Source organism: Gambusia affinis, linkage group LG24, assembly GCF_019740435.1.
Source record: "Gambusia affinis linkage group LG24, SWU_Gaff_1.0, whole genome shotgun sequence".
Lineage (NCBI taxonomy): Eukaryota > Metazoa > Chordata > Actinopteri > Cyprinodontiformes > Poeciliidae > Gambusia > Gambusia affinis.
The window spans coordinates 12,130,943-12,154,626 of record NC_057891.1 but is presented as its reverse complement, the minus strand read 5'-3'; the positions used below and the strand labels follow the sequence as shown (position 1 = coordinate 12,154,626).

Here is a 23,684-nt window from a genome sequence, read left to right as displayed (position 1 = left end):
CGGTTCCGGCTTACAGCACATGAAAGTCCAACACGTACTAATTCAGTTTGTTCATCTTATAGATTAAATCCTGGTACAGTTTGGACGTCAAAAAGAATGATTTGTAATTTTACCTCGTAAAAATTCGACACATTTGGTTCCTATTTTCTCATATTTAGACTTTGTAAAGTGAGCTAGACACTTTTAGTCAAATAAATGAAGAAAAACACAAATGGGAAAGAAAAGCTACCTAATGCAAAAAAAAAAAATCCCAACTTAGTTTAATGATCAGTTCCTGAAATATTTACAGTGTAAATTCACCACCACCACTGTAAAGATTACACTTAAAGTTAATCACCGACACCTTTTTTGACGTCTGTACATATTTAAACCGTGATGAAAGCTGAACGTTTAATCACTGATGAGGAAACAAGAACTCAATCGATCACTCAATCGATCAATAAAGATTGTCCTTGTTTTAACTGATGAAGTGACGGCAGCACTAGTCCTGGTGAGCTGGAGGAAGCTGAGGAGAACGAGCTGGAAAAACGTTCACGCTGCTCTCTGACGTCAAGAGGGGGAAAAAAAAAGTCACAATCTGCCAGCAGAGGGCAGCACCGACTCGCTCTCAAACCCGCTCCTTATTTTACAACGGTTTGGAGTCACGGCTGCAGCAGCAGGTTGAAGAAATCCTTCACAGCGGCCGCGCTGAGGCTCCTCCTGAGAAGAAAAGGCTCCCAACATCAGACTCTGATGATGCTGATGGAAGACGAAGCTCGGTGCAGCTGCAAAAGGAAAAAAAAGGACGATAAACACAAAAAATATGCTGCCAAGCAACAAATTATAGACTGGAGACACACAACATCAGCTGGCTGTTTTGCTTTTTTCAGATGTCTGAACCACTTTAAATCAAGTCAAGATGGCGATGTTTTGTTTTGATATAGCAACCTTGTGAAAGTTATCCACTTTATTATTCCTTTGCAATAAAAAGATTGCATAAATCTCCATTTATGCTATTAAGCTTGTCATGATAACACACCGGACGATAAATTGTCTCAGAAGTTATTGTGATAAATGATAATATTGCTGTTTTGAGACCCTTTTCAAGTCATACAGTGGTAAAATAACGCAAGAAGAAGAATAAACTTTAAATTCTAACAAGCATTTAATTCTAGAACTGGAGGAAGTCTGTAAGCAAAGTTGCCCTAGATGAGACCAAAGCACCACCAAACTGAAAACTTCGGTTATTAAAGTTTTGGAAGAAAGAGAGACACATGAAAGACAAAAAAAAAAAAGCAAAATGCAAATGATCAAGCTTGTTTTAATTGATATGATTTATTGCGTCAGGCCAAAGATGCTTAAAGTACCTTTAATAAGTGAGCAGGTTTTAGCAAATGCATAAAAATTCAAACTGGCTTTCTTTTCATTAACTCTACTGTTTGCAGAATGGTGTGACATGTCCAGTAGGGGGAGCTGCAGTTTAGAGTTAAGATGTGGAACCAGGGTTCACTCTGGGATCTCTGCCTGGGATCTCTGCTGCAGCCACAGACACCAGTGGTCATGCATTACATATATATATATATATATATAAAAACCCAGAAGAAGAGCAAGTGCATGGCGCCTCACCCTGCTGCTGTGGACGGCTCCGTTGTGGTAGATGGGCGAGCTTCCCGCCGAGGTGTTGTAGTAGGAGGAGCTGGCCTGCACCAGCGGCCTCTTGGCCTTCTCCTTGGTGCTGTTGGAGTCGTTGTCCTTGATGATGTCATACTGCCGGCAGAAGAGGGCGATGACGGCTGGAAGAGAGCGCAGGTTAAAACGGGCGCTCTCTCACCCGAAAGGTCGAGAGAGATCCCTGCAGACTCACCGGCCCACAGCAGCAGCACGGTGGTGATGATGAGCAGCTCTCCGGTCTGCAGGTGAGGGGTCATCCCCAGACCCTCCATGGCTGGTTCGTCTGTGGAGTCGGGGAGTCTCACATTTTACACACTGGTGGTCACTGTCCAACAGAGCATTGTTCCTGACTGCCTGGTTTATGGCTGAGCCATAACTCTCCAACTTTACAGAAACAAAACTGAAGTTTTTATAGTTTTGTTTCTTCCTCATTTCAAAGAGGAATGATCTACAGTCAGGTATGACAGCTGGAAACTGGTGATCAGGCCCAAAATCTGCATGTAGTGATGGACCTGAACTTTCAGAGCCACATAGAGACAGTCACAAAATCAGCCTTCTAGCACCTGACGAACATTTTCTGGATTAAATGAATAATGTCAAAGATCTACAGCAGGGACTCATTTTCATTTTGGGCCAAATCAAAAATCTCAACGTTCTTAAAGGAGCGGTTGTGACACAACCTATTGATAAAAATCCATTAAACTGTTTTAAAAATCAATAAATAGCTGGTTGTTTCAGCGTTCAGCAAGTGTTTCTTAGAATTAAATAATATTTTATTCGAACATCTTTTCACACTGATCAATCCATCCAGGATTTTGTGGGGGAGCGTCGCAATCAAAATCACACGTTTTGTGGCGCTACTTTAGAAATATCTGTAAGAAATTTTAACAATATATGCACTGATATAGGATGATAAATGTGACTTTTTATGAATTGCCGTATCAGTCACAGACTACAACTTGACATCGAGTGAGGCCGAGGCAGCAGTCACTTAGACCCAATGTTTTCGGCCAATTTTGAGAAAAATGTGCAGTTAAAAAAAAAAATTATTAAAATTAATTTACGTATTGATGTAAATACGTAAATTTACCTCATTTGACAAAAGGTAATGTTTACTGTTTGTTTCATAACTGATCACTCGAACTGCCCTGTTAATGAAATGAGCTGCACAAAATAAACTGGACTTACGGTGGTCCAGGACTCCGGCCGGATAGTGGTCGGTTCTCTCCAGGGTCCTGAAGTGGACGGGCCGGCTGGGTTGGCTGTCTCCATGCAGGCCGACGGACTGCACCTATGGAGAAGGGACAAACCTTTCAGCAGACAGACAGCTAAACAGGACCAGAGGAGAGCGTTATGTAAGAAGCTGGCTCAGGAGGGGGTTTGGTTGTGATCCAGGACCTCCAACTGCTGGAGGACGTAGGCATGAAGTCAAAGGAAGAGATAGAGTGCATTGATGGAGCTAGACTTTACTTTGGGCCAAATAATCCATTAAAGGGGCAGTATTATGTTTCCAGCCGCACAGTGCCAATTTGTAATGCAATCATAACAACTTCAGTTGTTAGAAAAGCTACAAATATCAAATAGTATTGTAAAGAAATTTGACTTTTAATTTAACGTCTTGAATTTGGGTCTCTGTCTCTTTAAGTCATGTCTCTTTTTGAGACTCAGGAAGTCATCACAATGTGGCTCCTCTAGGTAAAGTTTTTACCAACGTTTCACTGAGAAGTAGCTTGGATAATCTACCAGGTGTTTGCTAATTGCTGCAGGCTAGTCTAAAGGAGCTGAGAGGGAAGAGGTGCTCTGCGAGGTTGATCAAATACCGAAGAACCTCTTACAACACATAAGTCTTGATGGACTTTTTCCATATTTGTAATTCAGTGTAATCCGCTCTTCACAGATCAAAATGTGCTTTAAAAATTCAAAAACAAATTTTTAACCTTGAAAAAAGTAATTGTTTTGCAATTCGCAATCAATTTAAAATCTTCCAGTTGGATCCAAACAAGGTAGAGGCATGCAAAACTCAAGTCCTACAGTTTTAAACAAGTCATATGTGACTGCAACATGAAATATTATATCAACAGTAAAAATATTTGTTTTCTGGAATTCATGACAAATTCCAGTTTGTCAGAAAAACACGAAGAAGTAAATGTCAGAAAATCAGTTCTGGAGATAAAAAAAAAAACAACCTAAAGAGCCTTAATTTACGATTAAAAAAAAAAGTGATTTATTTCAATAAAAAAATCTCTCCATGGTAACCAGCTCCGATTTATTGTATTGAAGCGTACCATCTGAGCCGATGATTTGCTTGGTTACACTGAGGTTAGATAATAAGAGGCTATGATTCAGTTTGAATAAAAGGGAATATTGTGACTCTTACTATTAAGTGACCTTTGGACTTCCATGATTGAATTTGCAAAAAAATTAATGGTTGCCATGGGAGATGAAATGATTTCTCAAACATGCATAAAAGAATCAAAGCAACACTCTAGGTTTGTTTTTGATGAGGGAATAACAAAACATGATGTAAAGCTCAAAAAAGTATATTTTACATCATTCCTCCCCTTTAAATTGAAGACATACCTGTATGGATTTGAAATAAAAGCCGTGACAACCTATGTATGAAGATGGAAGCCTTGTGAAGGCATATTTTCAACAAATCCGCTCATTGGTTTCAGCGCACAGTCCACAATTTCTAAAAAAATCATGCCACAATCAGGCCGACATTTCCCAGCAGAGGAGAAGCACGAACCACTCCAAATTGTACATCCTGTTCAGGCTGTGATGGTTGCTGACAGTAGCTCTGACTCTTTCAGCTCTACTCAGGCTGAAAATGACGTAGTGTTGTGGAGGGAGCAACACGGATTCAAACAGTGACAGTGGATTTAAGTTGGGACCACTAGAGGTGGGATACCTGGACGCTGTAGTGTGTGTCTTCGTCCAGGTCCCAGAGGACACACCAGCGGCTGGATGTATTCACCTCTCGGATGGAGCGCTGCATCAGGCCGTCTTGCCTCTGCAGATAAAAAAAACAAACAACAAACACTTACTTTATTGTTACTTCACCTTCTAACATGCCAACAGTCCTGTCGTTCAGATGCAGTTAATTATGTATTGATACAAAATACAAAGTGTTTGGAGTCGAAAACTACGTCTATAGTGAACAAGTTACAAGAAAGTCTGGCTGCTTAGAAGGAAAAACTGAAGAAACGAGCCAAATGAAACCTATTTCCAGCTCACTGAGCGTGAAGAGGAAGTGTTTGCTCATCAGAGATTTAACCCGACTGCTAGGTAAGCACACCGCTGAACTTCATAAACTCCTTCCTCTCCTCTGGATTAAAGGTTTCTTAATATCAGGCCAGCAGAAAGTTCAGCCTTCCGTCTAATAAATGTGTCTGCAGAGAACTAAAAGCTGAGGGAAAGTCAATAAATAAAACGGCTGACGGCGAGCTCCGGGCTCTCCAGATGTCTGAATCAGGCCGTCCCCTGCTCCTCTGGCAGCGTTGCAGGCGACAGATCAGCGAAGGAGGGTTTTATCATCTCCGAGATGAGACGCCTTGTGATGCATATTAGGACTTAAAAAGGTTCTCCAATCAGCGATTCTCTGACAGGGGCCGACTCTGGAGACGGAGAAAGAATGACTTTTGAAAAGAGCTGCGGCAAATCTAATCCGGAAAGTGCAGAGAGCCCATAACAGGCTCGGTTTCAGGAAGATACGGAAATATAGCAGAACAGGATGCAGAGGTGAGTCTCCGTAAATTAGGATATTATAAACACGTTGTAGAGTTTTCAGTCAGCTCACGTAACAAGATCTCGTAATTCAGCTTGTCATACAGTAACTGCATAAGAGCAGATAACAAGGAAGACTCCTGATTGACTCCAAAAGATCTCTGCTGAAGAAGCTGTATTACTGGAAAGTGTAGTGGAAGGATGAACTACTGAGAGGATTCCAGAGTTTGAGGTAATTCACATTAAATAGACTGTAACTTGAGTCAGTTTATTCAAGCTGCTTAAAGTCCAGTGCGAGGTTTTCACGGTCTATAAAGCAATAGCAACTGAGTTATCAACGCTCAAAATGACAGGAAATAAGATCGGGCGAGTCGAGGTTCGGCTTTCAAACCACAGAACACAAACAGGACTGGCTTCTGTGTAAATACTTTATGGTCCATACAATGTCATTCGCATAAACCGCTCTGATATATTTTGAGACTTGAGTTGGTTTATGACAGTAGAAGTCCACCCTGGTCTTGCTCCAGACTAGCCGCTTAGCTAGCCTCAGGAAGGACCAAAGTAAGAGGTCGTCACTGGGCAGAGATGAATCCTAAACTCTGCTAATCCTAACCAAAATTTAGGGATAAACAATTTCAGTGTTTTATTGAGTATTTCACAAAGTTTTTTTTGTTTGTTTTTTTTTGCATTGTTGATGCTTAAAACTGTCCCAAACAAACCAGGCCTTAGAGCACGCTGCAGCTGAAGCTAGCACTGATTCAGGTTGTTCAAACTTCATTCTAACAAGAGGCTAAATCAATGACAGTCCAGTAACATGAGCTTGTCTGCCTTATGGGCTTTTTGTTCCCTTTCTTGACACTAGGCTATATAAAACAGTCCTAAAAATGGGCTCAAATCAAACACTCGACGCCCCGATTATAATGCTGTGTCCCTGAGGAGCTTTTAGGTTTTGAAGCTTTCAGGAAATGCTTTAACAAGATCTCCATCCTCTGAATACGGCAACCTCCCACCTGCGGCTGATAACTCATCTACCGGAGCCAAAGTGGTAAAAATAAACCTAAAGCAGACTTATTTATAGTGCGACTGGTAGAGAAGAAGTTGGATGTTCAGTAAATCTGAAGTTTGGCCAGACAAACGAGGCAGAGTCTTTACAATCCTTATCTGACGAGCGTCAGGATTCGCGGGATGTCAAAACGAGATTCGCTGGCAAAGTCTCAGAAGCACGGTTATGAAACTGGGTTACTTCCTGTCGGAGCGCGGGGCCGTGTGCACCTCGGCAGCCGGGGCGCTGTGGGATTTCCAGCTGCTTCAGACCGGCGAAGCAGCAACTGTTCATCAGAGATCGGTCCCTCGTCCTGCTTCTCCTTCAAACGCAGCGGAGAGGGAAGTAATCTCATGCAGCTGCCGCTAATTAAATCGGGAAACAAACGGTTTTTAAAGGGACGGTTGTGTTTTTGTTATTTTTTTTACAGATTACAGAGTGGTTGATGATTGACATTTTATATAACTGCAGCGTTGCTCCTTTGTAGAGCCCCCTCCTGATCCTGATGACTAATGGCAGAAGAAAAGAGCTGCTGCATCTACCTGCTCCCATCGCCGTCCTCCATTAATATTTGAGTAAGACTTTTACATAACAGCCTTCTGAGGTTGTGGCAAGAGATGGTTTACATCCTCGTTTAGTGTGTTTTTCCAAACACCACCTGGAAGCTTAAAAACAGAAGAACAAGAAGAAGAAGAAGAAAAATCAACAACAAGATCTGTTACCGCAGCCGCCGTAGATGTTCCTCCTGTAAGGAGAAAGTCGGAGCCAAAATCATTAGCGCTAATGGAGACGGCTCGAATTCAGAAGTCAGCTAATGTTCGATTCCACGTTTGCCAAAAGACCGTAGGTGGTGGAAAGAGGAAGAAGGAAAAAAAAAACGGATGAAAATGAGCCGCGCTGAGTTAGCAGGAGAGGCGAGACCCTGAGAACGGAGTGATGCAACAGGAGAATTGATCGGCAGAAAAACTGCACTGCAGCTCGATTCATTCAGACTAATTGCAGCTCCGATTGGCCGGAGAGCGCAGCAACATGAAAAACACACTGCCAACCTGCGCTAAAGCACAGCAGAGGTCCCGCCATGATGCGGGCCTGCTTTGTTATCTCCACTTCCCAGTGGAAAAAATGCTTTAAGATGCAACATGAGTTATTGTGTTTAATAACTCATCCGGAGTTATTAAAGTGGGGCGAAGTTTACAAGTCGGCTTTAAAAAGGTTATTTAAAGATATTTTAGGGACTTCTTCTTCTTCTAGGTGGAAAGGTGATACTAGAGGTCAAACAAGTGCATTGTTCTCAATCAAGTCAATTGTAGATATGAAAAAAAAGAGCACATTTTTCAGGAAGAACTTAGGGATTGTGATTGATATCAAAATTTCTAGAAAAAAAAACCAAGTAACTTTCTGAGCTTGAAAAGTCAAACATTTTCTATTTTCTACAAAATCTCAGAAATGTTCTAGAAAATAAAAAAAAACAAACAAAAAAAAAACAAAACTGATGAGTATTAAAAGTTGAAGATTGGGTGGAAAGGATTTTATTTATTTTTTAATTTTTCACCCATATCTACATTTACGTTTTTCCTCCATAACTGGATGTTTGTGCAGGTCTTAATCAAGAAATGTGTTTTCCATTATCCCTTACAGGAAGCAGCGCGGCTCCGCAGCCAGCGCTGACATCAACAAACCTTTAGATGATTTCAATGTTTATGAGCGAAGCCCCTCAAAGTGTTTCTGAGCAGACTGCTGATAAAAGGACGCAGCGTTTTAAAGGTCCTGCAGACAAAGTGGAGAATTATCCGGCCCTCGTGGGACAGAGAAGATCACAAAGAAGTTTTTAATTCATTCATGGAGAGGCTGCGTTAGCGCCCCCCGCCCTCCCCTGCTGGTGTGGCAGCGCTCCAGGTTTTCCCATGGTGCAAAGTGAACGGATCAGGACACAGACGGCCGAACGTACCTGCTGAGAGATGGAGTAGCCGATGACCGTGTCACCCTGAGGGACGTTCCAGGTCACCATGGCTGAGTGCGCCCTCAGCTGGGTCACCGAGACGTTCACGGGCGCCGCTGGCACAGCTGTGAACACACACACATACACACACGAGCTGTCAGGACGAGGCAATTTTTTATTGATGGGATTCATTGATGGAACGCTCACGGTAAAAAGTCCTAAAGATGATAGATGAGGCAAAAGATTGACTTTCAAAAGCAAGCAACACTATAAAACAGAAAAAGCACTGAGAAAGACAAAAGCAAAAGTTAAAATGAATGAATCCGTTATTATTTGATTATTTTCAAACCGATGATATTCCTTACCTTATTTTCTATGTTACTCCTTAATTAAAGTGCACAGTTTGCATTAAAAGTGTTGTGAAACAACGTTTGACTCATGTAACTAAAACCGTTGTGATTACTTAACTTAACAAATTGAAGCCCCACTTGATTTCAGTAGCTAAACAGAGAGTCAGGTACTCTTCTGAAAATGCAATAAAAGCAAATATGAAAAAAGGGTGAAGCTCTGAGAGCCTAAGAGCACAGCCACGAATAAAAAATGGAACAATCCACTCCAACTGCAACTGCTTCTAAAAATCCTTAACGCTGAAATATCTGCAAAGTAACGACACAAAAACAAAAGTAGACACAAAAGGAGACGCCCGCCGTTCGGACAGGAAGGGCTGGCTCTTCTTCAGTGGCCTTCTCACTGCTATAAAAACTCATCACAGCATCAATCACTTGGTTTTTACAGTGGGTCAATACGTATCGATCGCTCCAGTTTATCCACTTCAGTTTCTTTCTGAGGGAGCGACGGGAACAGAATTGCATATTTCTCATCAGCTCCTCCAGCTGCAGAAGGCAATTAGTGTGCGCCTGATGGAAGTGTGTGTCCCTGGTAATGGTTGTGTGTGAAGCAGAAGAAAGAGGCAGTCAAAGGGTCCACGCCGCAGCCAATTAGGGCATCAACAGCAAAAAGCCCAATTAGAGTCAGGAAATTTGTGTTGGGGTTAATTAGTGGAGAATTCTGCTCTAGGATTTTCTTTCCATCCATTTACCTCAAAATTCTTTCAACACTTCATCTGTTTATCCATTCATCACCAAGGGTTCTACGAAATTCCATTTTATTTTTGCCAAAATTCCAGCTTTTGTTTTTCCGAATTCCATTTTAACTATATTTATTAACCCGAAAGACTCAGTAATAGTGGTGTGAATGAAAAAAATAAAATAAAATAATAAGAATCAATAGATAACTGGTCCACATTTCGTGAAACAAACGGCTGTGGTTCAACAGAACATTGGTCTCTCTCTTTAAAACTGCCTTAGAGTTAAACACCGAATGCTCATCACATAAAAAACAAAAACATTTAATTCCACGATTCCGTTTTGCATATTGTGACACTCATAAGACCCATTTCCTTCCTCAGTCAGTTTAAATGACCGTCCAATATGCCCAAAGTGGATTATTACTCCTAAGTGCTTAAGGAAATGGAATGGTCGCCCCTTATTGCATGAGAATTATGATTTTTTTTCTCCTTGGCTCCGGGAACAGATGAGTATGACTCATTTCCAGCCTGGCTAAGACACAAGTTCCACCACCCACAGGAACTCACCAAATAGTCACACAGATCAGTTCAAACTAATTCCAAAGCTCCAAAACCCAACATGTCAGGCTAAGAACTCTGCCATCCTCTGCTCTCTGCATAAACCAGCTCCAGACTCATTAAAATAAAAGGCACAAGTTTCTACAGAAGTAAGCCTTAACCTCCGGGGGCGTCTAGTTCCTTCAGATACTCCCAGAGCGCCGGCTGGCGGCTGACAGGAAAGGATTACCAAGTTGCTGCGCCCCGGATGCGCAGGTCGACCGAATGAAAGCAGGCCGGGAAGGTGGGAGAAGAAAGCGGGCGGCCATTTTGAGGCCAACGTCTATTTTCTGATACAGTGGAGGTAGAAATTGTGACATTTTCTTCTCACTGTAAGACAATGCCTCCCTGGCTTATCATCAGGAGGACGAAACTTAACATCTTAGCAGCTTTTTTGTGTTTTGGAGCTGGGAGTGATTACATAACACGACGATGCATAGACGTCAGATGGGAACAAGTGGTGATGCAAAAGGAGGCAAACCCACTGAAGTTTAAAAAAAATAAAAAATTACACTCAAAAAACGAACGTTTGCTTAAATATTAATGAAGCGGACTTCATAGCTGATTTATATTTATGATTAAAAAAAATGTGGTGAGGTGGAAACTTGTTCCTTCACAATGTTTTCCTCAAATTTCTCTGATCTTAAAAAAAAACAAAAAAAAACACAACACTTTTTTGTTTTAGCTTCACATTAAGTGAAGCTAAAACAAAAATATTATAATATTATAATATTATTTAGGTCAAATATTCTAATGCATATTATAATCTTATGTGCAGTCTTGATTCTTTCAGTCATGCCTGAGAAATCCTGCTGTAGTCTCCCGTGGCAACCGTTAAGCTGTGTAAAAACGCCTCTGCTCCTTCAGACTAGCCGGCAGCAATTAGCAAACACCATTTGGAGCTGCACATTATATGAGCTACTTCTCAATGCAACGCGAGTAAAAACGTTAGCGGTTTAACAGAGGAGCCATGTTGTGATGACTTCCTGAAGGCGGCGTTTCAGGAAGAGCAGGAGTTTTTAAAGAGACAGAGACCCAATTTCAAAGTGTTAAATTAGAAAGTCAAATTTTTTAAGTTATATTTGATATATAGTCATATTTTTGTAGGAAACTGAACCAGAAGATATGATTTTGACTGCAGAGAAACTCCCAAACTATTCCAAGTTTTTGTGTGTTTCTCACTCTGCCTACCATCGACGCTAGTAGAGGTCTCCGTTGTCATGTTAGCATGATTTAACGTTGAGCACTTAAAAGCAGCAGACGACTAAACGTGTCCTTTAAAAGAAAATTAAAAATGAATGGTTTTAAATATGTAATTCGGACTAACAGAGCAGAGAAGGACATGCAGGAACAGAGTGTGCTCCGACGGCCATCTGAACTGCTAGAAATCATCCCTCACATTCCTCTGCTTTTTTTTTCCCACAAAGGTCCATTTGTCTATCATCACACTTTGCTCATCAAAACCAAAAAAGATTGAAAATCAGCACCTCTTGATATCTGCTGTGAATAATAGTTTTTTCGCCCTTTTTCTGCCCTTCATTTGTTTCCCATCCCATCATCTTCCGTCCACTTCCCTTTGTTCTCCATCTGTTTTTTCCTCCGTCTTATTCACTCTGTCTGAGCCTCTCCTCTCCTTTTGTGTGTGTGTGTGTGTGTAATGTAATTGCAGAAGCCTATTCTGCACCGCCAGATGAAAAGCGGTGGGCTGCAGCAACCGTAGCGTAGCGAGACTTCAGGGGGATCTCGTCTGTCGTTGGCAGGGAGCATAAAACGCGGCTCTGAGTGTGTAGGAGGAATGCTTTCTCGTCGCGCCTCTTTGCATTATGTGTACGCATGTTTGTTTTTGTCAATCTCCGCATGTCCTCCATTTTCCCGCACAAATCTCCCCCTGGAGATGTAGAAATGCTAAAGACACAAAGCCACCGTCGAACGACGGAGGCAGTCCTCTTTTGACCTCCGTTTGTTTTCAGCTCTTACCAGCTTGAACAAATTCCAGTGCACGATGAGTTCGGCTGAAAGTTGTTTGGAGCAAGAGGAATTTGAAACTCCATTAAATCGACTCTGTTGCTCTGCGAATGATATGCTTGGAGGCTCTAAGGCTCTGCAGGTGTTGATGTTCAATTCACAGCATCTTGTCCTTCGGATCACAACACAGCAGTAATGGTGGGTAAACACCATGGTACTGCTAGCAGCCCATTCAGGATGTCTGACTCGCCGACTACAAGAGGTTTTAGACGTGACAAGTGCTGAGCTCTTGCTCTACTCAGGATGGAAAAGACGGTAATTTGGAAAATTAGATGACGCCCTGTCCCGTTGCCTTAGAGCCATCATCCATCCATTTATGCACTTATGCGTCTGTCGAAACTATTGGTCCGTCTGAACTTTAGTTTCATTTATTTATCAACTTTATTAAACTAATTTTTTTAATGATCTGAAAGAGCAGAAAATATGGAGGGCCAAAAGAGAAAGAATCAAGTGATTTATTAAACGAGGAGTTGTATGAATTTTCCAGGCCCATAATATAATTTTATAGCACAATCAAGTAACTGCTGCCTAATAAAAATGCTACATATATATCAAATATGACTTAAAAGATATTTGACTTTGTAATTTAGCACTTTAAAATTGGGCCGATATCTCTTTAAGAAGCTCCTGAACAAGTTTTTTAGAACTCCGCCTTCAGGAAGTCCTCCCAACATGGCTCCTCTATTAACCCTTTAACCATGTTTTTACCAGCATTGCACTGAGAAGCAGTTCCTTTAATGAGCACAGCAGATGCGCGGTACAATCAGGTGATTACTAATTGCTGCTGGCTAGTCTGAAGGAGCTGGGTGGGGGAATCGCGGGTTAGAGCTGATCTGTGAGGTGGAAGCTTGGAAACTGCAGCTCCGAAGAGGAGCTTCGTCCTTGAAGGCGGAGCTAGGTCCAAACAGGCGTTTTGCGCAGCTGAACGGCTGTCATGGAGATTAAAAGATTTTTCAAACATGCATGAAAGAATCAAAGCAATACTGAGGGAATAGCATTATCACATGATGTAAAGCTCAATATTACATAATACTGCCCTTTTAAATTTAACCCCCAAAAAAGTTGTACTACATTTTCATTTATTAAATATGTCAAGGGATCATTGAAATGCAAACTTATAAAAGCAGATCAACATAATAATATGTATTTTATTATGTTATGGTTTCTGTTCTTTCCATTCAAGTCAAATAGTTCAAGCTTGTGCTTACTGTATGTTTTTGTGTAACACTGCTGCTTTAAAATAATATGGTGCCACGAAAAGTAAATAAATATATAAATTAAAACAAACAGCCCTGATTGTGTTCCAAGTCCTTTTGCACTCTCAATATAAAGGACAACCAAAAATATTGCATAGGTGTGTGTGTGTTTTTATCTTTATATTGCGTTTGTCAGATCTGGCAACCCTGCCGAACGGCACCATGTCTGTTACCTGCGAGAGCTAGGCGCATGCTCTCTTCCTGTATCGAGAGCGAGAAACAGGAACATGAAACCGGCGTGCTGTAAAACTTCACACAGGTCAGCTGTACATCTTACCCACATGCCCTACCGTAAGTTTAGCATCTGTCTTTCCAAGCAAAACCCAGCTTGAAATTTTCTGCTGCCCTCGACAAGACTGAAGTAATCAAACCCAAAATAAGCCTGGTGATAGCGGATGTTTACCTCTCCACCTGGCGTAGAGTAATCTGTGACGTACAAGTGGAGTCGGACAGTGGACTGTAGATCACGCTGATGCAACAGTTAGCTAATAGACTTGGACAGCTTAATCTGGATAATGGCTTCCCACCACTTCGGAAAGATGGATGGATGTTTGTGCACGTGTTGGAGTCTGAGTGTTGGAGTCTGAGTGTCCGGGCTGTGCAACATCCTGACAAACTATGAATACTGATTAAACACGCTCATACTGAGTTGATTATGAAAACATTCCAGCTCTCGCAAGTTACAAACTACGTCCAAGTGTCTGCCGTCTGTTGAGTCACAGTACTTTTCCGGTGATGGTCACGTTTTTGTCTCGGTGTTGTTAATTTCTGTAAATTTGCATTTTATTAATTTGTTTTAGCAGACTTTTTTAATTTTTTGAACGTCAACTAAAATTTGCACTCATTTTATGCTCAATGGCCTTCTCCAGCACGTGACATTAACTCTGAAAATGCATTACTTTAAACGGAAATGAGATGGAAAATCAACTTGACCTTGCAGTCAGGTGCAAGTCCTAGAAGAGGCGAAGCAGTGTTGCGAACACAATTAACAAAAACACACAGGAAGAAACGGGGGGGGAGATGCTCAAGCTTCTGGATGTTACAGAGGAATCAAGATGGCGACAGCAACAGTGTGCAGAAGAGAGATTCAGAGTGCCACAGTGAGACAGAGGAACAAAAACCGTCTTCACCCTGCTGCGCATCAATACAACCCTCCTGCTTCCACAGCCGGCGCATATTTCTGATGTCTTCCATTCTCCTTCCTAACCTGAACAACAGCGTTCTCGTCATTTTAAAGACTCTTATGTGACCTAGAAAACAGATTATCCAGATTTTTATAAATCCAGATATGTGTAATTGAACCACAATTATAAGGCAATACCTTGGAGTTTATTGGTGATTTAGTTTATTGATAACAGTTTTCTGAGTTTTTAAAGCTCTGATTGTGATTCTTCCCCCCAGAAGGCCAACAGCCTGCGGTGATGCTCTAAGCCCTTCCACAGCTTTAAATACACGCTTTTCATATTTTCTAAAAATAACCCCAATTCAGCTGCGTGCCACTGCGTCCGAGCAGATGTTTGGGATTTATCGAACAGGGAAATAACAACGGTGGTGGAACGCTTTCTTTTTTCTTCCCCCCCGTCTCTTTCCATTTGCACCGAAAGCGGTGGCGGGACGATAAGCCGCAGCGAGGTCGAGGCGTTTACGACGGCCCGCGTGTGGGGAAAATGAAAAAAGCACTTTACTTCACAAATCGACGCGGAGTCTCACGAGCGCGATCGGCTTGGACTTGTTCTGCCAAGAGGAAGAGCGCCGATTTGGCATCATCGTCCTAAAGTCTGATTAACAATGACCAACAAGCAGGAAGCCGGCCGCGGGTGATTAAAGCACACTGCTGCTGCAGCTCATTAATCAGGGAGTGTGGAAGAGGCCAGTCTGGACTACCTGATGGGCTGTTTGCTGTGGCCTTCACACTTTTAAAATATAAGGGGCAAACAGAGACTACACTTGCATTAAAGCTGCAATGTGTTGCTTTTACAAAGAAAGAAAAAAAATGACATATTTAATTAAACTGTCACTACGTATGATATAATACGTAATACGTAAATAATATGAAAAAAATAAATAAAGGAGCACCTCGAACTTCTTCCAGTGCTAACTAGAACGACCAATCAGAGCGCTGTCAATCATGTCCACATGCGCGCTGCTCCCCCCTAGAAAAATTCTGCCTCACATAATACTCTCAGGTCATGTTGGTTGGTTTAGCATATATGTAGGAAACATAATAAAAATTATGTACTGCAACTTTAAATCAAGTGTGAAACTGTTTGTGTTCTGCACTCTGAGCTGTAGATGATATAAAAGACTCCTGTTATAAACTGTTTATGAATACACCCATCTTTAAAAAGATAAATAAATAAATAAATAAAAAATTAATCTAGGAGGATATTTTTTAATAGGATTCTGCTGGTTTTCTCCAGAATACTTAAAACGAGCACGACTTCCCTTTTCCTCCTTCTAATCAAGTTTTTCCTCAATTTCAAAGCTTCTAGAAACCATAAAAAAATAGAAAACTTATGCAACACACTGCCTAAGACGATATTCAATTCTGAAAATCTAAAAACTATGATACATTTGGTTCATAAAGTTGCGACTGAAAGACACTGATCACTTTTCTCTTGCATTTGCACTCACATTTTCCTCAACGGAAAGTCATTTTGAAGACATTTTCCTGCTTTTGCAAATACAGTTGCCTCCTGATTGAGGTTTTGAATTCACATTTGACTTTTAGTGGCCATTTTGTACTTAGAGGCAAATGAGAACATCCAGGAAGCAGCAATCTGATTAAAGAAAAAAAAGCCTTCTACTTGAAAAATTTGTTAAAGTCAAATAATATTTAATAACATTGGCACTTTTATTAATTCACCAAGGTGTTTTGTAGAACGTGTGATCCTAAAAAATAATTAAATCCTGGTTGTGTGTTAAGAAAAGCAATATTTCGTACAGAAAACGGATAGAAATCGTCTGAAAACCAACGGACTTGCGCGACACACCCTAATAAATTCAGTCAAAACACAAGAGGAACCACACATCCGTGTGGCTCTGTGGTTTGTGCTTTGTGTGGTTGCTAAAGTAGGGGAGAGCTGTTGCCGTGTGGGGGTTGGACTGGTCGTTAAAAATCTGCATGTAGGTGGTAAGTGTCGGAATGAAATGCATGTTAACACCAGACGGATGCAGGTTTCCCCGGCGGAGCGTTACTAACTGTACCTGTGAGTGCTTCTGATTTCATTACACACATGGGTATCTACTGTTTAAGTCAAGCTAAACTCTTATATTAAAGTTCACTGCAGAATATTGATGTGTGGAAAGATCTACAAGAGGACGATTTAGCGAGGAGAGCAGATAAAAGTTTGCTTTTGTTTATTTTATGCCAGTTTCTAACCCTTTGCCAAGTTTATGAAGCACCATGAAATGAACAGAAGTACTGTTCTGTAAAATTTAGATGCGGTCGTGACCAGCGGTTTCTGGATTTCTTTAGGTTTGTTGTCTTTTTGACTTTCCATTAAAAAAAAAAAAAAAAAAAGTTGCATCTAAATATTTTCAACAATTTTCTGCGTTTCAGTACTTCATCTATCGTAACAAACATTCAAAGTTTCGTTCCAGCTGAACTAATCGAAGGCAAAAATTGATTTCAAAAAGATCTAGTAGAGTTTTTTTTTGCTAGAGATCAAATCAACAACGATCGCCGTACACTTGTAAAGGTACATCACTGTCTACCTTTACGCAGACGACATCTTGATTTTTGATTCCTGCAACCACCGGCAACATCCAATGAAAACGGCCTTTTTGGTTGGCCAAAACACTGAAATTTAGAACAAATGTTTAGGAAACGTAAAACTTTGTATCTCGTGTAACTAAAAACAAAAAAAAACAGTAAAGAGAAGTTTTTATTACACCCCAAGAATCAGAAGTGAAGGTGAGAAAACTTTGCTACTTGGCATCAAGAGTCGACAAGTGTGTCTGGCTAATATCCAGAGGAAAACAAAAAGTCATCCAATATGGCACGGATTTGCTCTGATTGCTCTATTAGTGGAAAGGAATCACTGAGTGAAAGTAAATTATTTGACATACTTCCTCCATGTACTGTTATTATGCTTTAATGTCCGAAATATTCCTGTTTCTCTGTTGATATCAGCGCTGTACACTCTTCCTTTTCATTGCAACAGCTACAAAAAGCTAAAGGACCAGTCTCACACAAAAGGACAAGTAACAGCACTTTAGAGCATCAGAACTTCCTGGTCCTGCTTGTGAAGTCCAGTTTGTCACAGCATGTGCAGTCATGCTGCATAAACAAGTGTCACTTACAAATATGAGTGACTCAGTAGTGCTTTCACTTTAAAGCTGCACATAAAAGTGAGGCGATAGAACATAAATATTAAATTGACCTTTCAATGGTGCAGTGCTTATCTTTTGATGCTTTGTGTATTACATTTTCAGCCATAACACAAAATATGAACTACCGTACATGCCAGTTTATGACCTTAACAGTCTATGCCTGTCTTTGCACATTTAATGTAGCTTGTCTAGATGTTTGGGATTAGAAAATAAAAGCTTACATGTGTCGACTTCTTCTCTGTTAAACTGAATAATATGTTCAACAACTGCCAGAGCCTCAGCATTATTATTATTATTTTTTTTAGCTATTTCAATCTTGTAAGATTGTGGAAGTACTCACAGTTCTGCTTTATTTAACACGGGTGGTACTGAAAGCAAGATCAAGCTACGAGAATAACTTTACGTAGTTCAGTAAAAAACAACAACTTTTAAACGCGCTCAGTACAATTTGCCATAACAGGAAATGTAGCATTTACATGTGCACAAAGTATGAAACATGATCAAGTGAAGATGCGCAAATCTGCATGTGCATTTCTACGTTTACAACAGGTGCTTAACAAAAAAAAGTCAGAATTACATTAAAAGTCACTTTTGTACTTCAATTACCACCGATGTGACCACATCTACAATCACACAATGTTAATAAACAGAACCTTCTTAAATATGAAGTTGCGATTTAATACAGGTATTAGAATTATGTTTTACTTAGTCTTATTGAAATTTTCAGCAAAACTTATTTTTTAAAAATATATTTATCAAGTTGAAATGATGTCAATATTATGTCTGCAACATCAGTAGGTACCACATCTCAAAGTCAAGCATTTATGTGAAATATTTGGCCACTTGGATGGTTTGTTTTGCTTTCATCTAACAAGGATCTTAGCAACCAAGATCAGACCTACAGAAGAAAACACCGAGTTCATTGTGATGAGACTGTGGGTTAAGAATCACAGCCAAAAAAAATCACATTTTGTTTTCCTAATGTTGTAAAACCCTCCTGTCAGCTGAAAGGAAACTCTTTCTATCACGTCTTTCTACTACTTTCCATTAATAGACCCTCACTGGAATTATTTTTCAAAGGTGATAGCTATAATCTTATAATTTTTTTTAATTTTAGCAATATAGTAATGTAAACAAACACTTGAAATGTTCGATGCGTGTACTACGAGTTTCACATTTTGAACTGAATTAGTAAAAGAAATTAACTTTATGATATTCTGACTGAGGCTTTTTGTCGGTTAAAATAACAAATTCAACTGAATTAGGCAATAAAACCAGCTGCTATAGCGCGAACTATATTTGGCACAATGCATTATTCCCAATTTCAGAAAGACGAACTGACTTACTTCCACCGACCATCGCCGGTGTTCGCCAGCAGGCCAGCAGCAGCAGCAGCAGCAGCCCGGGGTACAGGTGACGAGACGCGGCCATCCCTGCTGCCTCCGCTCCGCCGCCTCCCTTTTGACTTCTGGCTCTGTTTCACTGGAGCTCTCCCCGCGGGGTCACCGCTGTGTCCGCAACACCTTTCATCTCTTTAAAAACGCAGCCGCCTCAACGCTTTCACTCCCAACTAACACAAAGTAGGTCAGTAGGTATGTAGCACCAGCGGCGCCGTTCAGTGAATATCAGTCGGGGCGACACACGCTCGCGCAGCCCCCGCGGGAAGCAAACAGGTAGTCCCGCTCACCTCCGCTGCGCCTGTGTCCACCGGGGATAAAAATGCGCCTTTTCGCCGCTTCAGGTCAAGCTCACCGCTCGGGGAGCGAAGAGACGTCGCCTTTCGCTGGGAGAAATAACAGAAAACTGAGGCTGGCCTGTCTGTATCTACAGTGGGGATCCCTGAAGAGGAGAAAATGTCTGAAGGAGCTCTATTAACTCCTCCATTCAGCCTTAAAAAAAAAGAAGCACACAGCAGGTCTGCGCTGAAATCCTGTCACCAAACACAGCATGGAGGATGAAGAGGATGAGGAGGAGCGAGAAAGAGGATGGACCAGTCGGTGTCACACCTCATCCTACTCATCCTCTCAAACAGCCAACTGTTGATTATATAATCAGGTGAATATGAAAATGCCTTCAAACCTTTAGCAGGTCTGAGGGGTTCTTCAATGTTTCTGGACATTGATGATTTATGATTTCACACTACATGACATCTTTTACAGTGTGGGATATAGAAGACGCTTACATAATTCAGCTCAAAAAGTAAAAAAAATAAAATTAAAATAAACAACTTATTTCACTATGCATTTATCCAGAGTGTTGTATTCAAGCAGCTCAACAGAAAGTTAAGTGGTAGGAAAAACTGGCAGGAGAGCAGACAGGCATAACATGATGTAAATATACATAATACTGCCCATTTAATCTGTCAACAAAACGATGTCAGCTCCATGTGGCTGCCACAGAGAAATCCAATCAGTGGCCTCACAAAAACCCCACAGGGCTTCTTCGGGTTTCTCACAGGTTGTCTCTGAACAGGATGTTTATACTCCAAGCAGAGCGTGGAGATCACCACGGACGCATTGAGGCATCGTGCCTGTAGCTTAGCAACAGCTGAGAGTGGAACGTAAGCAGAACACAGCCGACCTGTGGGCAGAAACTTACTGCTGAGAGTTTACTGCATTCCCTACGGTCTTTCTGAGTCTTTGTCGAGGCTTGAAGTTCGTCCAGCTTGTTAGCTAATGACCTCACGTTGTGTGTTATGATTGATGGGAGAGATGGTTTGAAGTCCCTCCTTTTCTCCTGCCCTGTATCCCTCACGTCGCCTTTACAACCCCTCTGGCATTTGGGGCTTCAGTAGCGGTATTGTTTCAGCTTTTGCAGGTGTCAATCACCTGTTGTGAACCGTCTTGTTGCTGTGGTTACGCATAATAAATTTTGATGCGAAAGTATTGAAAAAAAAAAAAAGAGAGAGAGAAAAAAATCTAATCAACTGCACAGCATCCAAAACTAGAAGGAGCGTTTGCCCAAAACAGCAACAAAAAGGTTTGTATTTCCTTTTGTGTTTTTTTTTGTGTGTGTGCCAAAAACCAAGGAATGAAAGTTTCAATAAAGAAAAAAAAAGCTGTATGGAATCTACCTCCCTCCATGAGCGGCGCAATTCTAGACAATGTTATTGTTATTAAGTTACAATCTGATCTGGCAGCCGCGTAGCTGTGAAAAAGCGATCATCTTGACCTTGACTTTTATAATCTACTTTGAAAAGAAAGACATCCCTCTGCTTCCTCCCGCGAAGCCCTTAACACTGTATTACATGGCATTTGTCCAACATTTTTGTTTGGCTTCAAGTAGAACACACGTTTCATAAGCTCCTCTCCCCGCATGCCTCCGTCTCTGGTTGAGGCGTTTGATGTCTTCTGATCTTTGGCACAAATCTGTGGCTCCTCTAAATCTGATCTAAGGCCGCAGACATGGGAGACTTTAACATGACACCTTGAATCGAGATAGAAGGAGAGCGCGGAACTGAAACGGAGTACAGTAGATCCTTCGGAAGGGAAAGATGTGAAAGATACCGCAAGATTGGTAAGAATTAAGATCTATAATGCCAGGTGTAGAGTGAGAAAAACTATTAGTTTAAATTTCATTTGTTTCTAAATGGTAAAAATGATTAAAACCTCATGACAGAATTAAACTGTCATAAACAAGAAGCCTTTGTTTTCCCGCTACAACCCCCAGCAACTAAATGTTACATCAACAAAAAAAAAAGTGCCTCCTTGTCGAGATATTGGGAACTAAACCATTACATCTGTATGAGGAGGCTTTTAGCAGTGAAACCATAACCTTGGCAACACGCGCCTCATCTCTCGCGATGCAAGAAGCAAGAAGCGCCTCAATGTCAACACGATAAAGTCAGAGAACAAAAACATCTAAAGTAAGATGAGGTTTGTTAAGATTATTGCAAGAGTTAATTACGCAGAGATAATAAAGTAAGCATTAGAAAAAGGGCTTGTTCATTTCAAGACAAGAACGTCTTAATCTACCTGAAACATAGGCTGCCTCCTGTTTCTAAGCAAAGTTGATTAATTCAAATAGTTGAATCTGGGGCTTTGCATTGCTACCAGAGGTAATGTTTTATTTTTGTTAAACAGACGCTGGCTGGGATGTGCTCAGACATCTGCTGGCGGCGCCTCCCTGTGGCGGCTCCTCTCAGGGAAGGTGAAAGCAGAGCGGATGAAGAACGTCATGCTGGAGGGTTTAAAACGGCCCATCTGCTCCGGGTGCGCCGTGAGAGCCTCACCGCCCCGTCGTCGTCTTGAAAAAGCCGACTGTTTCTGCTGGAGAGATGGACTTTTCTGATCTACAGAAAGTCGGAAAACCCTTCAACTCTGGAAGTTTTCCAGACGCTTCCTAATGCCAAGTGTTATAAGTGTGAAAAATCGGAAAGGGACGATGGATGGACAAAGGCGAATGACTAGATACATGAATGGATGTTACCTTAATTTATAAAAAAACAAATACAGCAAAAACTGCCTTATTACATTTATTTCCAAAGCTAAACCTTAAAAGGGAAGTATTGTGTATTCCAGCCACATAGTGTCATTATGCAGCACAATCAAGTAATTATGTTACCTGCAATTGTTACAAAAATGCTGCACATCAAACATGACTTAAAAAGAAGCTTGACATTGTAATTTACCATCTTAAAATTGGGCTTCTGTCTCTTTAAGACGCTCCCGCTTTCTGAAACTCCGCCTTCAGGAAGTCACCACATCATTCCTCTACTTACACTTTAGCAAAGCTTTTACCAGCATTTCACTGAGACGCAACTCATATGAGATTAGCGGTACGATCATGTGTTTACTAAACGCTGCTGGCTAGTCTGAAGGAGCTGAATGATTATACGCCACGCAAAAAGAAGACGTTCTATGCACCACCAATCTGCAACCAGAAATCTGCAAAACAGCTGAAACACTGAGCTCCTCTAAATCAAGACCTAAAACACACCTGCTTAGAGTTTCCTTTTATTAAAAGAAATGAAACTATAGCAATGTTTCCATCGACCATGTAATTGCCCAAATTGGAATTCCAAAAATAAATTTGCTTAATGGAAACGTACCAATCCTGAAAAAACTTCAGCTTTTTGTAAAAAGTTTTGCTCTAGGATGAGGTGTGATGAGGTTGTTTTTTTTTTGGCCGTATCAAAATTTGTGCATTTTGTAAAGCTGCAATAAAAACACATTTCACATCACACGAGTCACGTGATCGACAACCGGATTTTACTACTGGCGGAACGACGAAGAGGACGACAGGAAGTAGTAGGAGGATAGCGGCGTGGCATGTTTACTAACGACGTATCGCGTGAACAAACGTACCCACGTGTGATTTTAATTGCGCTTCTTATTTAGCAGAAACGCTGAAATTGCGAAACTGTGTTGTTTTTTTTATTTTTGTCATTAGCAGAATATCAAAGTTTTGCACACATTTTTTATGGAAACACATTGATGTGTATTTGCTTGGTAATTTTCATAATGACGTCTGACAAAATGTAATGTAATGTTTATTGCCGTTTCATAACTGACAACTATATAATATTATGATGTAAAGCACTTTGAACTGCCCTGGTCGCTGAAATGTGCTATGCAGATAAACTTAGAAATGTTCTCCAGATCTCCAGATGCTCTGGCAAATAAAAACTTTTATCTCATTGTCTGCTTCAGGCTGAGTACAGGGATTGCCTTCAGGTACATGCAATATTTATTTAAAACAGATTCTTGTTCTTATCATATCCAACTGAGCCACTGCTGCTTTCCAGTTGAGCCCAAAATGAAATTCTAAGATGTTTAATTAAACACTTTATGCTGCTTTATGTAACTGGTTGGTATTTTCTAACAGGTTTTCCGGGTTGAATCGCTTGGATTTTTCTTGCCGTGTTTTGCCCAGCAGGTGGAGCCAGCAGATCAGAGAAGAAGATGAGTCAACCAGGCATTTCTACCAGAGAAGGCCCGGAAAAGTGAAGCTGAAACCGGAACAGAACCCGGCCGTGTTTAGTTCTCACTAAATCCCATTGTAACCCACAGAGAACAACTGAAGTAG

At 41.0% G+C, this 23,684-nt stretch overlaps 1 protein-coding gene across 1 annotated transcript; it reads right to left on the bottom strand.

The window, feature by feature from the left end:
* Positions 1–243: 243 nt before the first annotated feature.
* On the bottom strand, positions 244–19,658 carry LOC122827378 (fibronectin type III domain-containing protein 4-like). The gene is made up of 7 exons (XM_044110215.1): positions 19,004–19,658; positions 8,367–8,482; positions 4,562–4,663; positions 2,839–2,941; positions 1,844–1,933; positions 1,606–1,772; positions 244–764 (listed from the first exon to the last, which is right to left on the bottom strand). The coding sequence occupies exons 1-7, from the start codon at positions 19,086–19,088 to the stop codon at positions 723–725; spliced, it is 705 nt and encodes a 234-aa protein (XP_043966150.1). The 5' UTR covers positions 19,089–19,658; the 3' UTR covers positions 244–722.
* Between the last annotated feature and the right edge of the window lie 4,026 nt (positions 19,659–23,684).

Excerpts from the sequence above, each read along its gene's own strand:
- LOC122827378 (XM_044110215.1), bottom strand. The coding sequence starts at position 19,088 with ATGGCCGCGTCTCGTCACCTGTACCCCGGGCTGCTGCTGCTGCTGCTG. Across the intron at positions 4,664-8,366 it reads GCTACTCCATCTCTCAGCAG|AGGCAAGACGGCCTGATGCA; the intron begins GTACGTTCGGCC and ends TTTTATCTGCAG. Across the intron at positions 1,773-1,843 it reads CGTGCTGCTGCTGTGGGCCG|CCGTCATCGCCCTCTTCTGC; the intron begins GTGAGTCTGCAG and ends GCTCTCTTCCAG.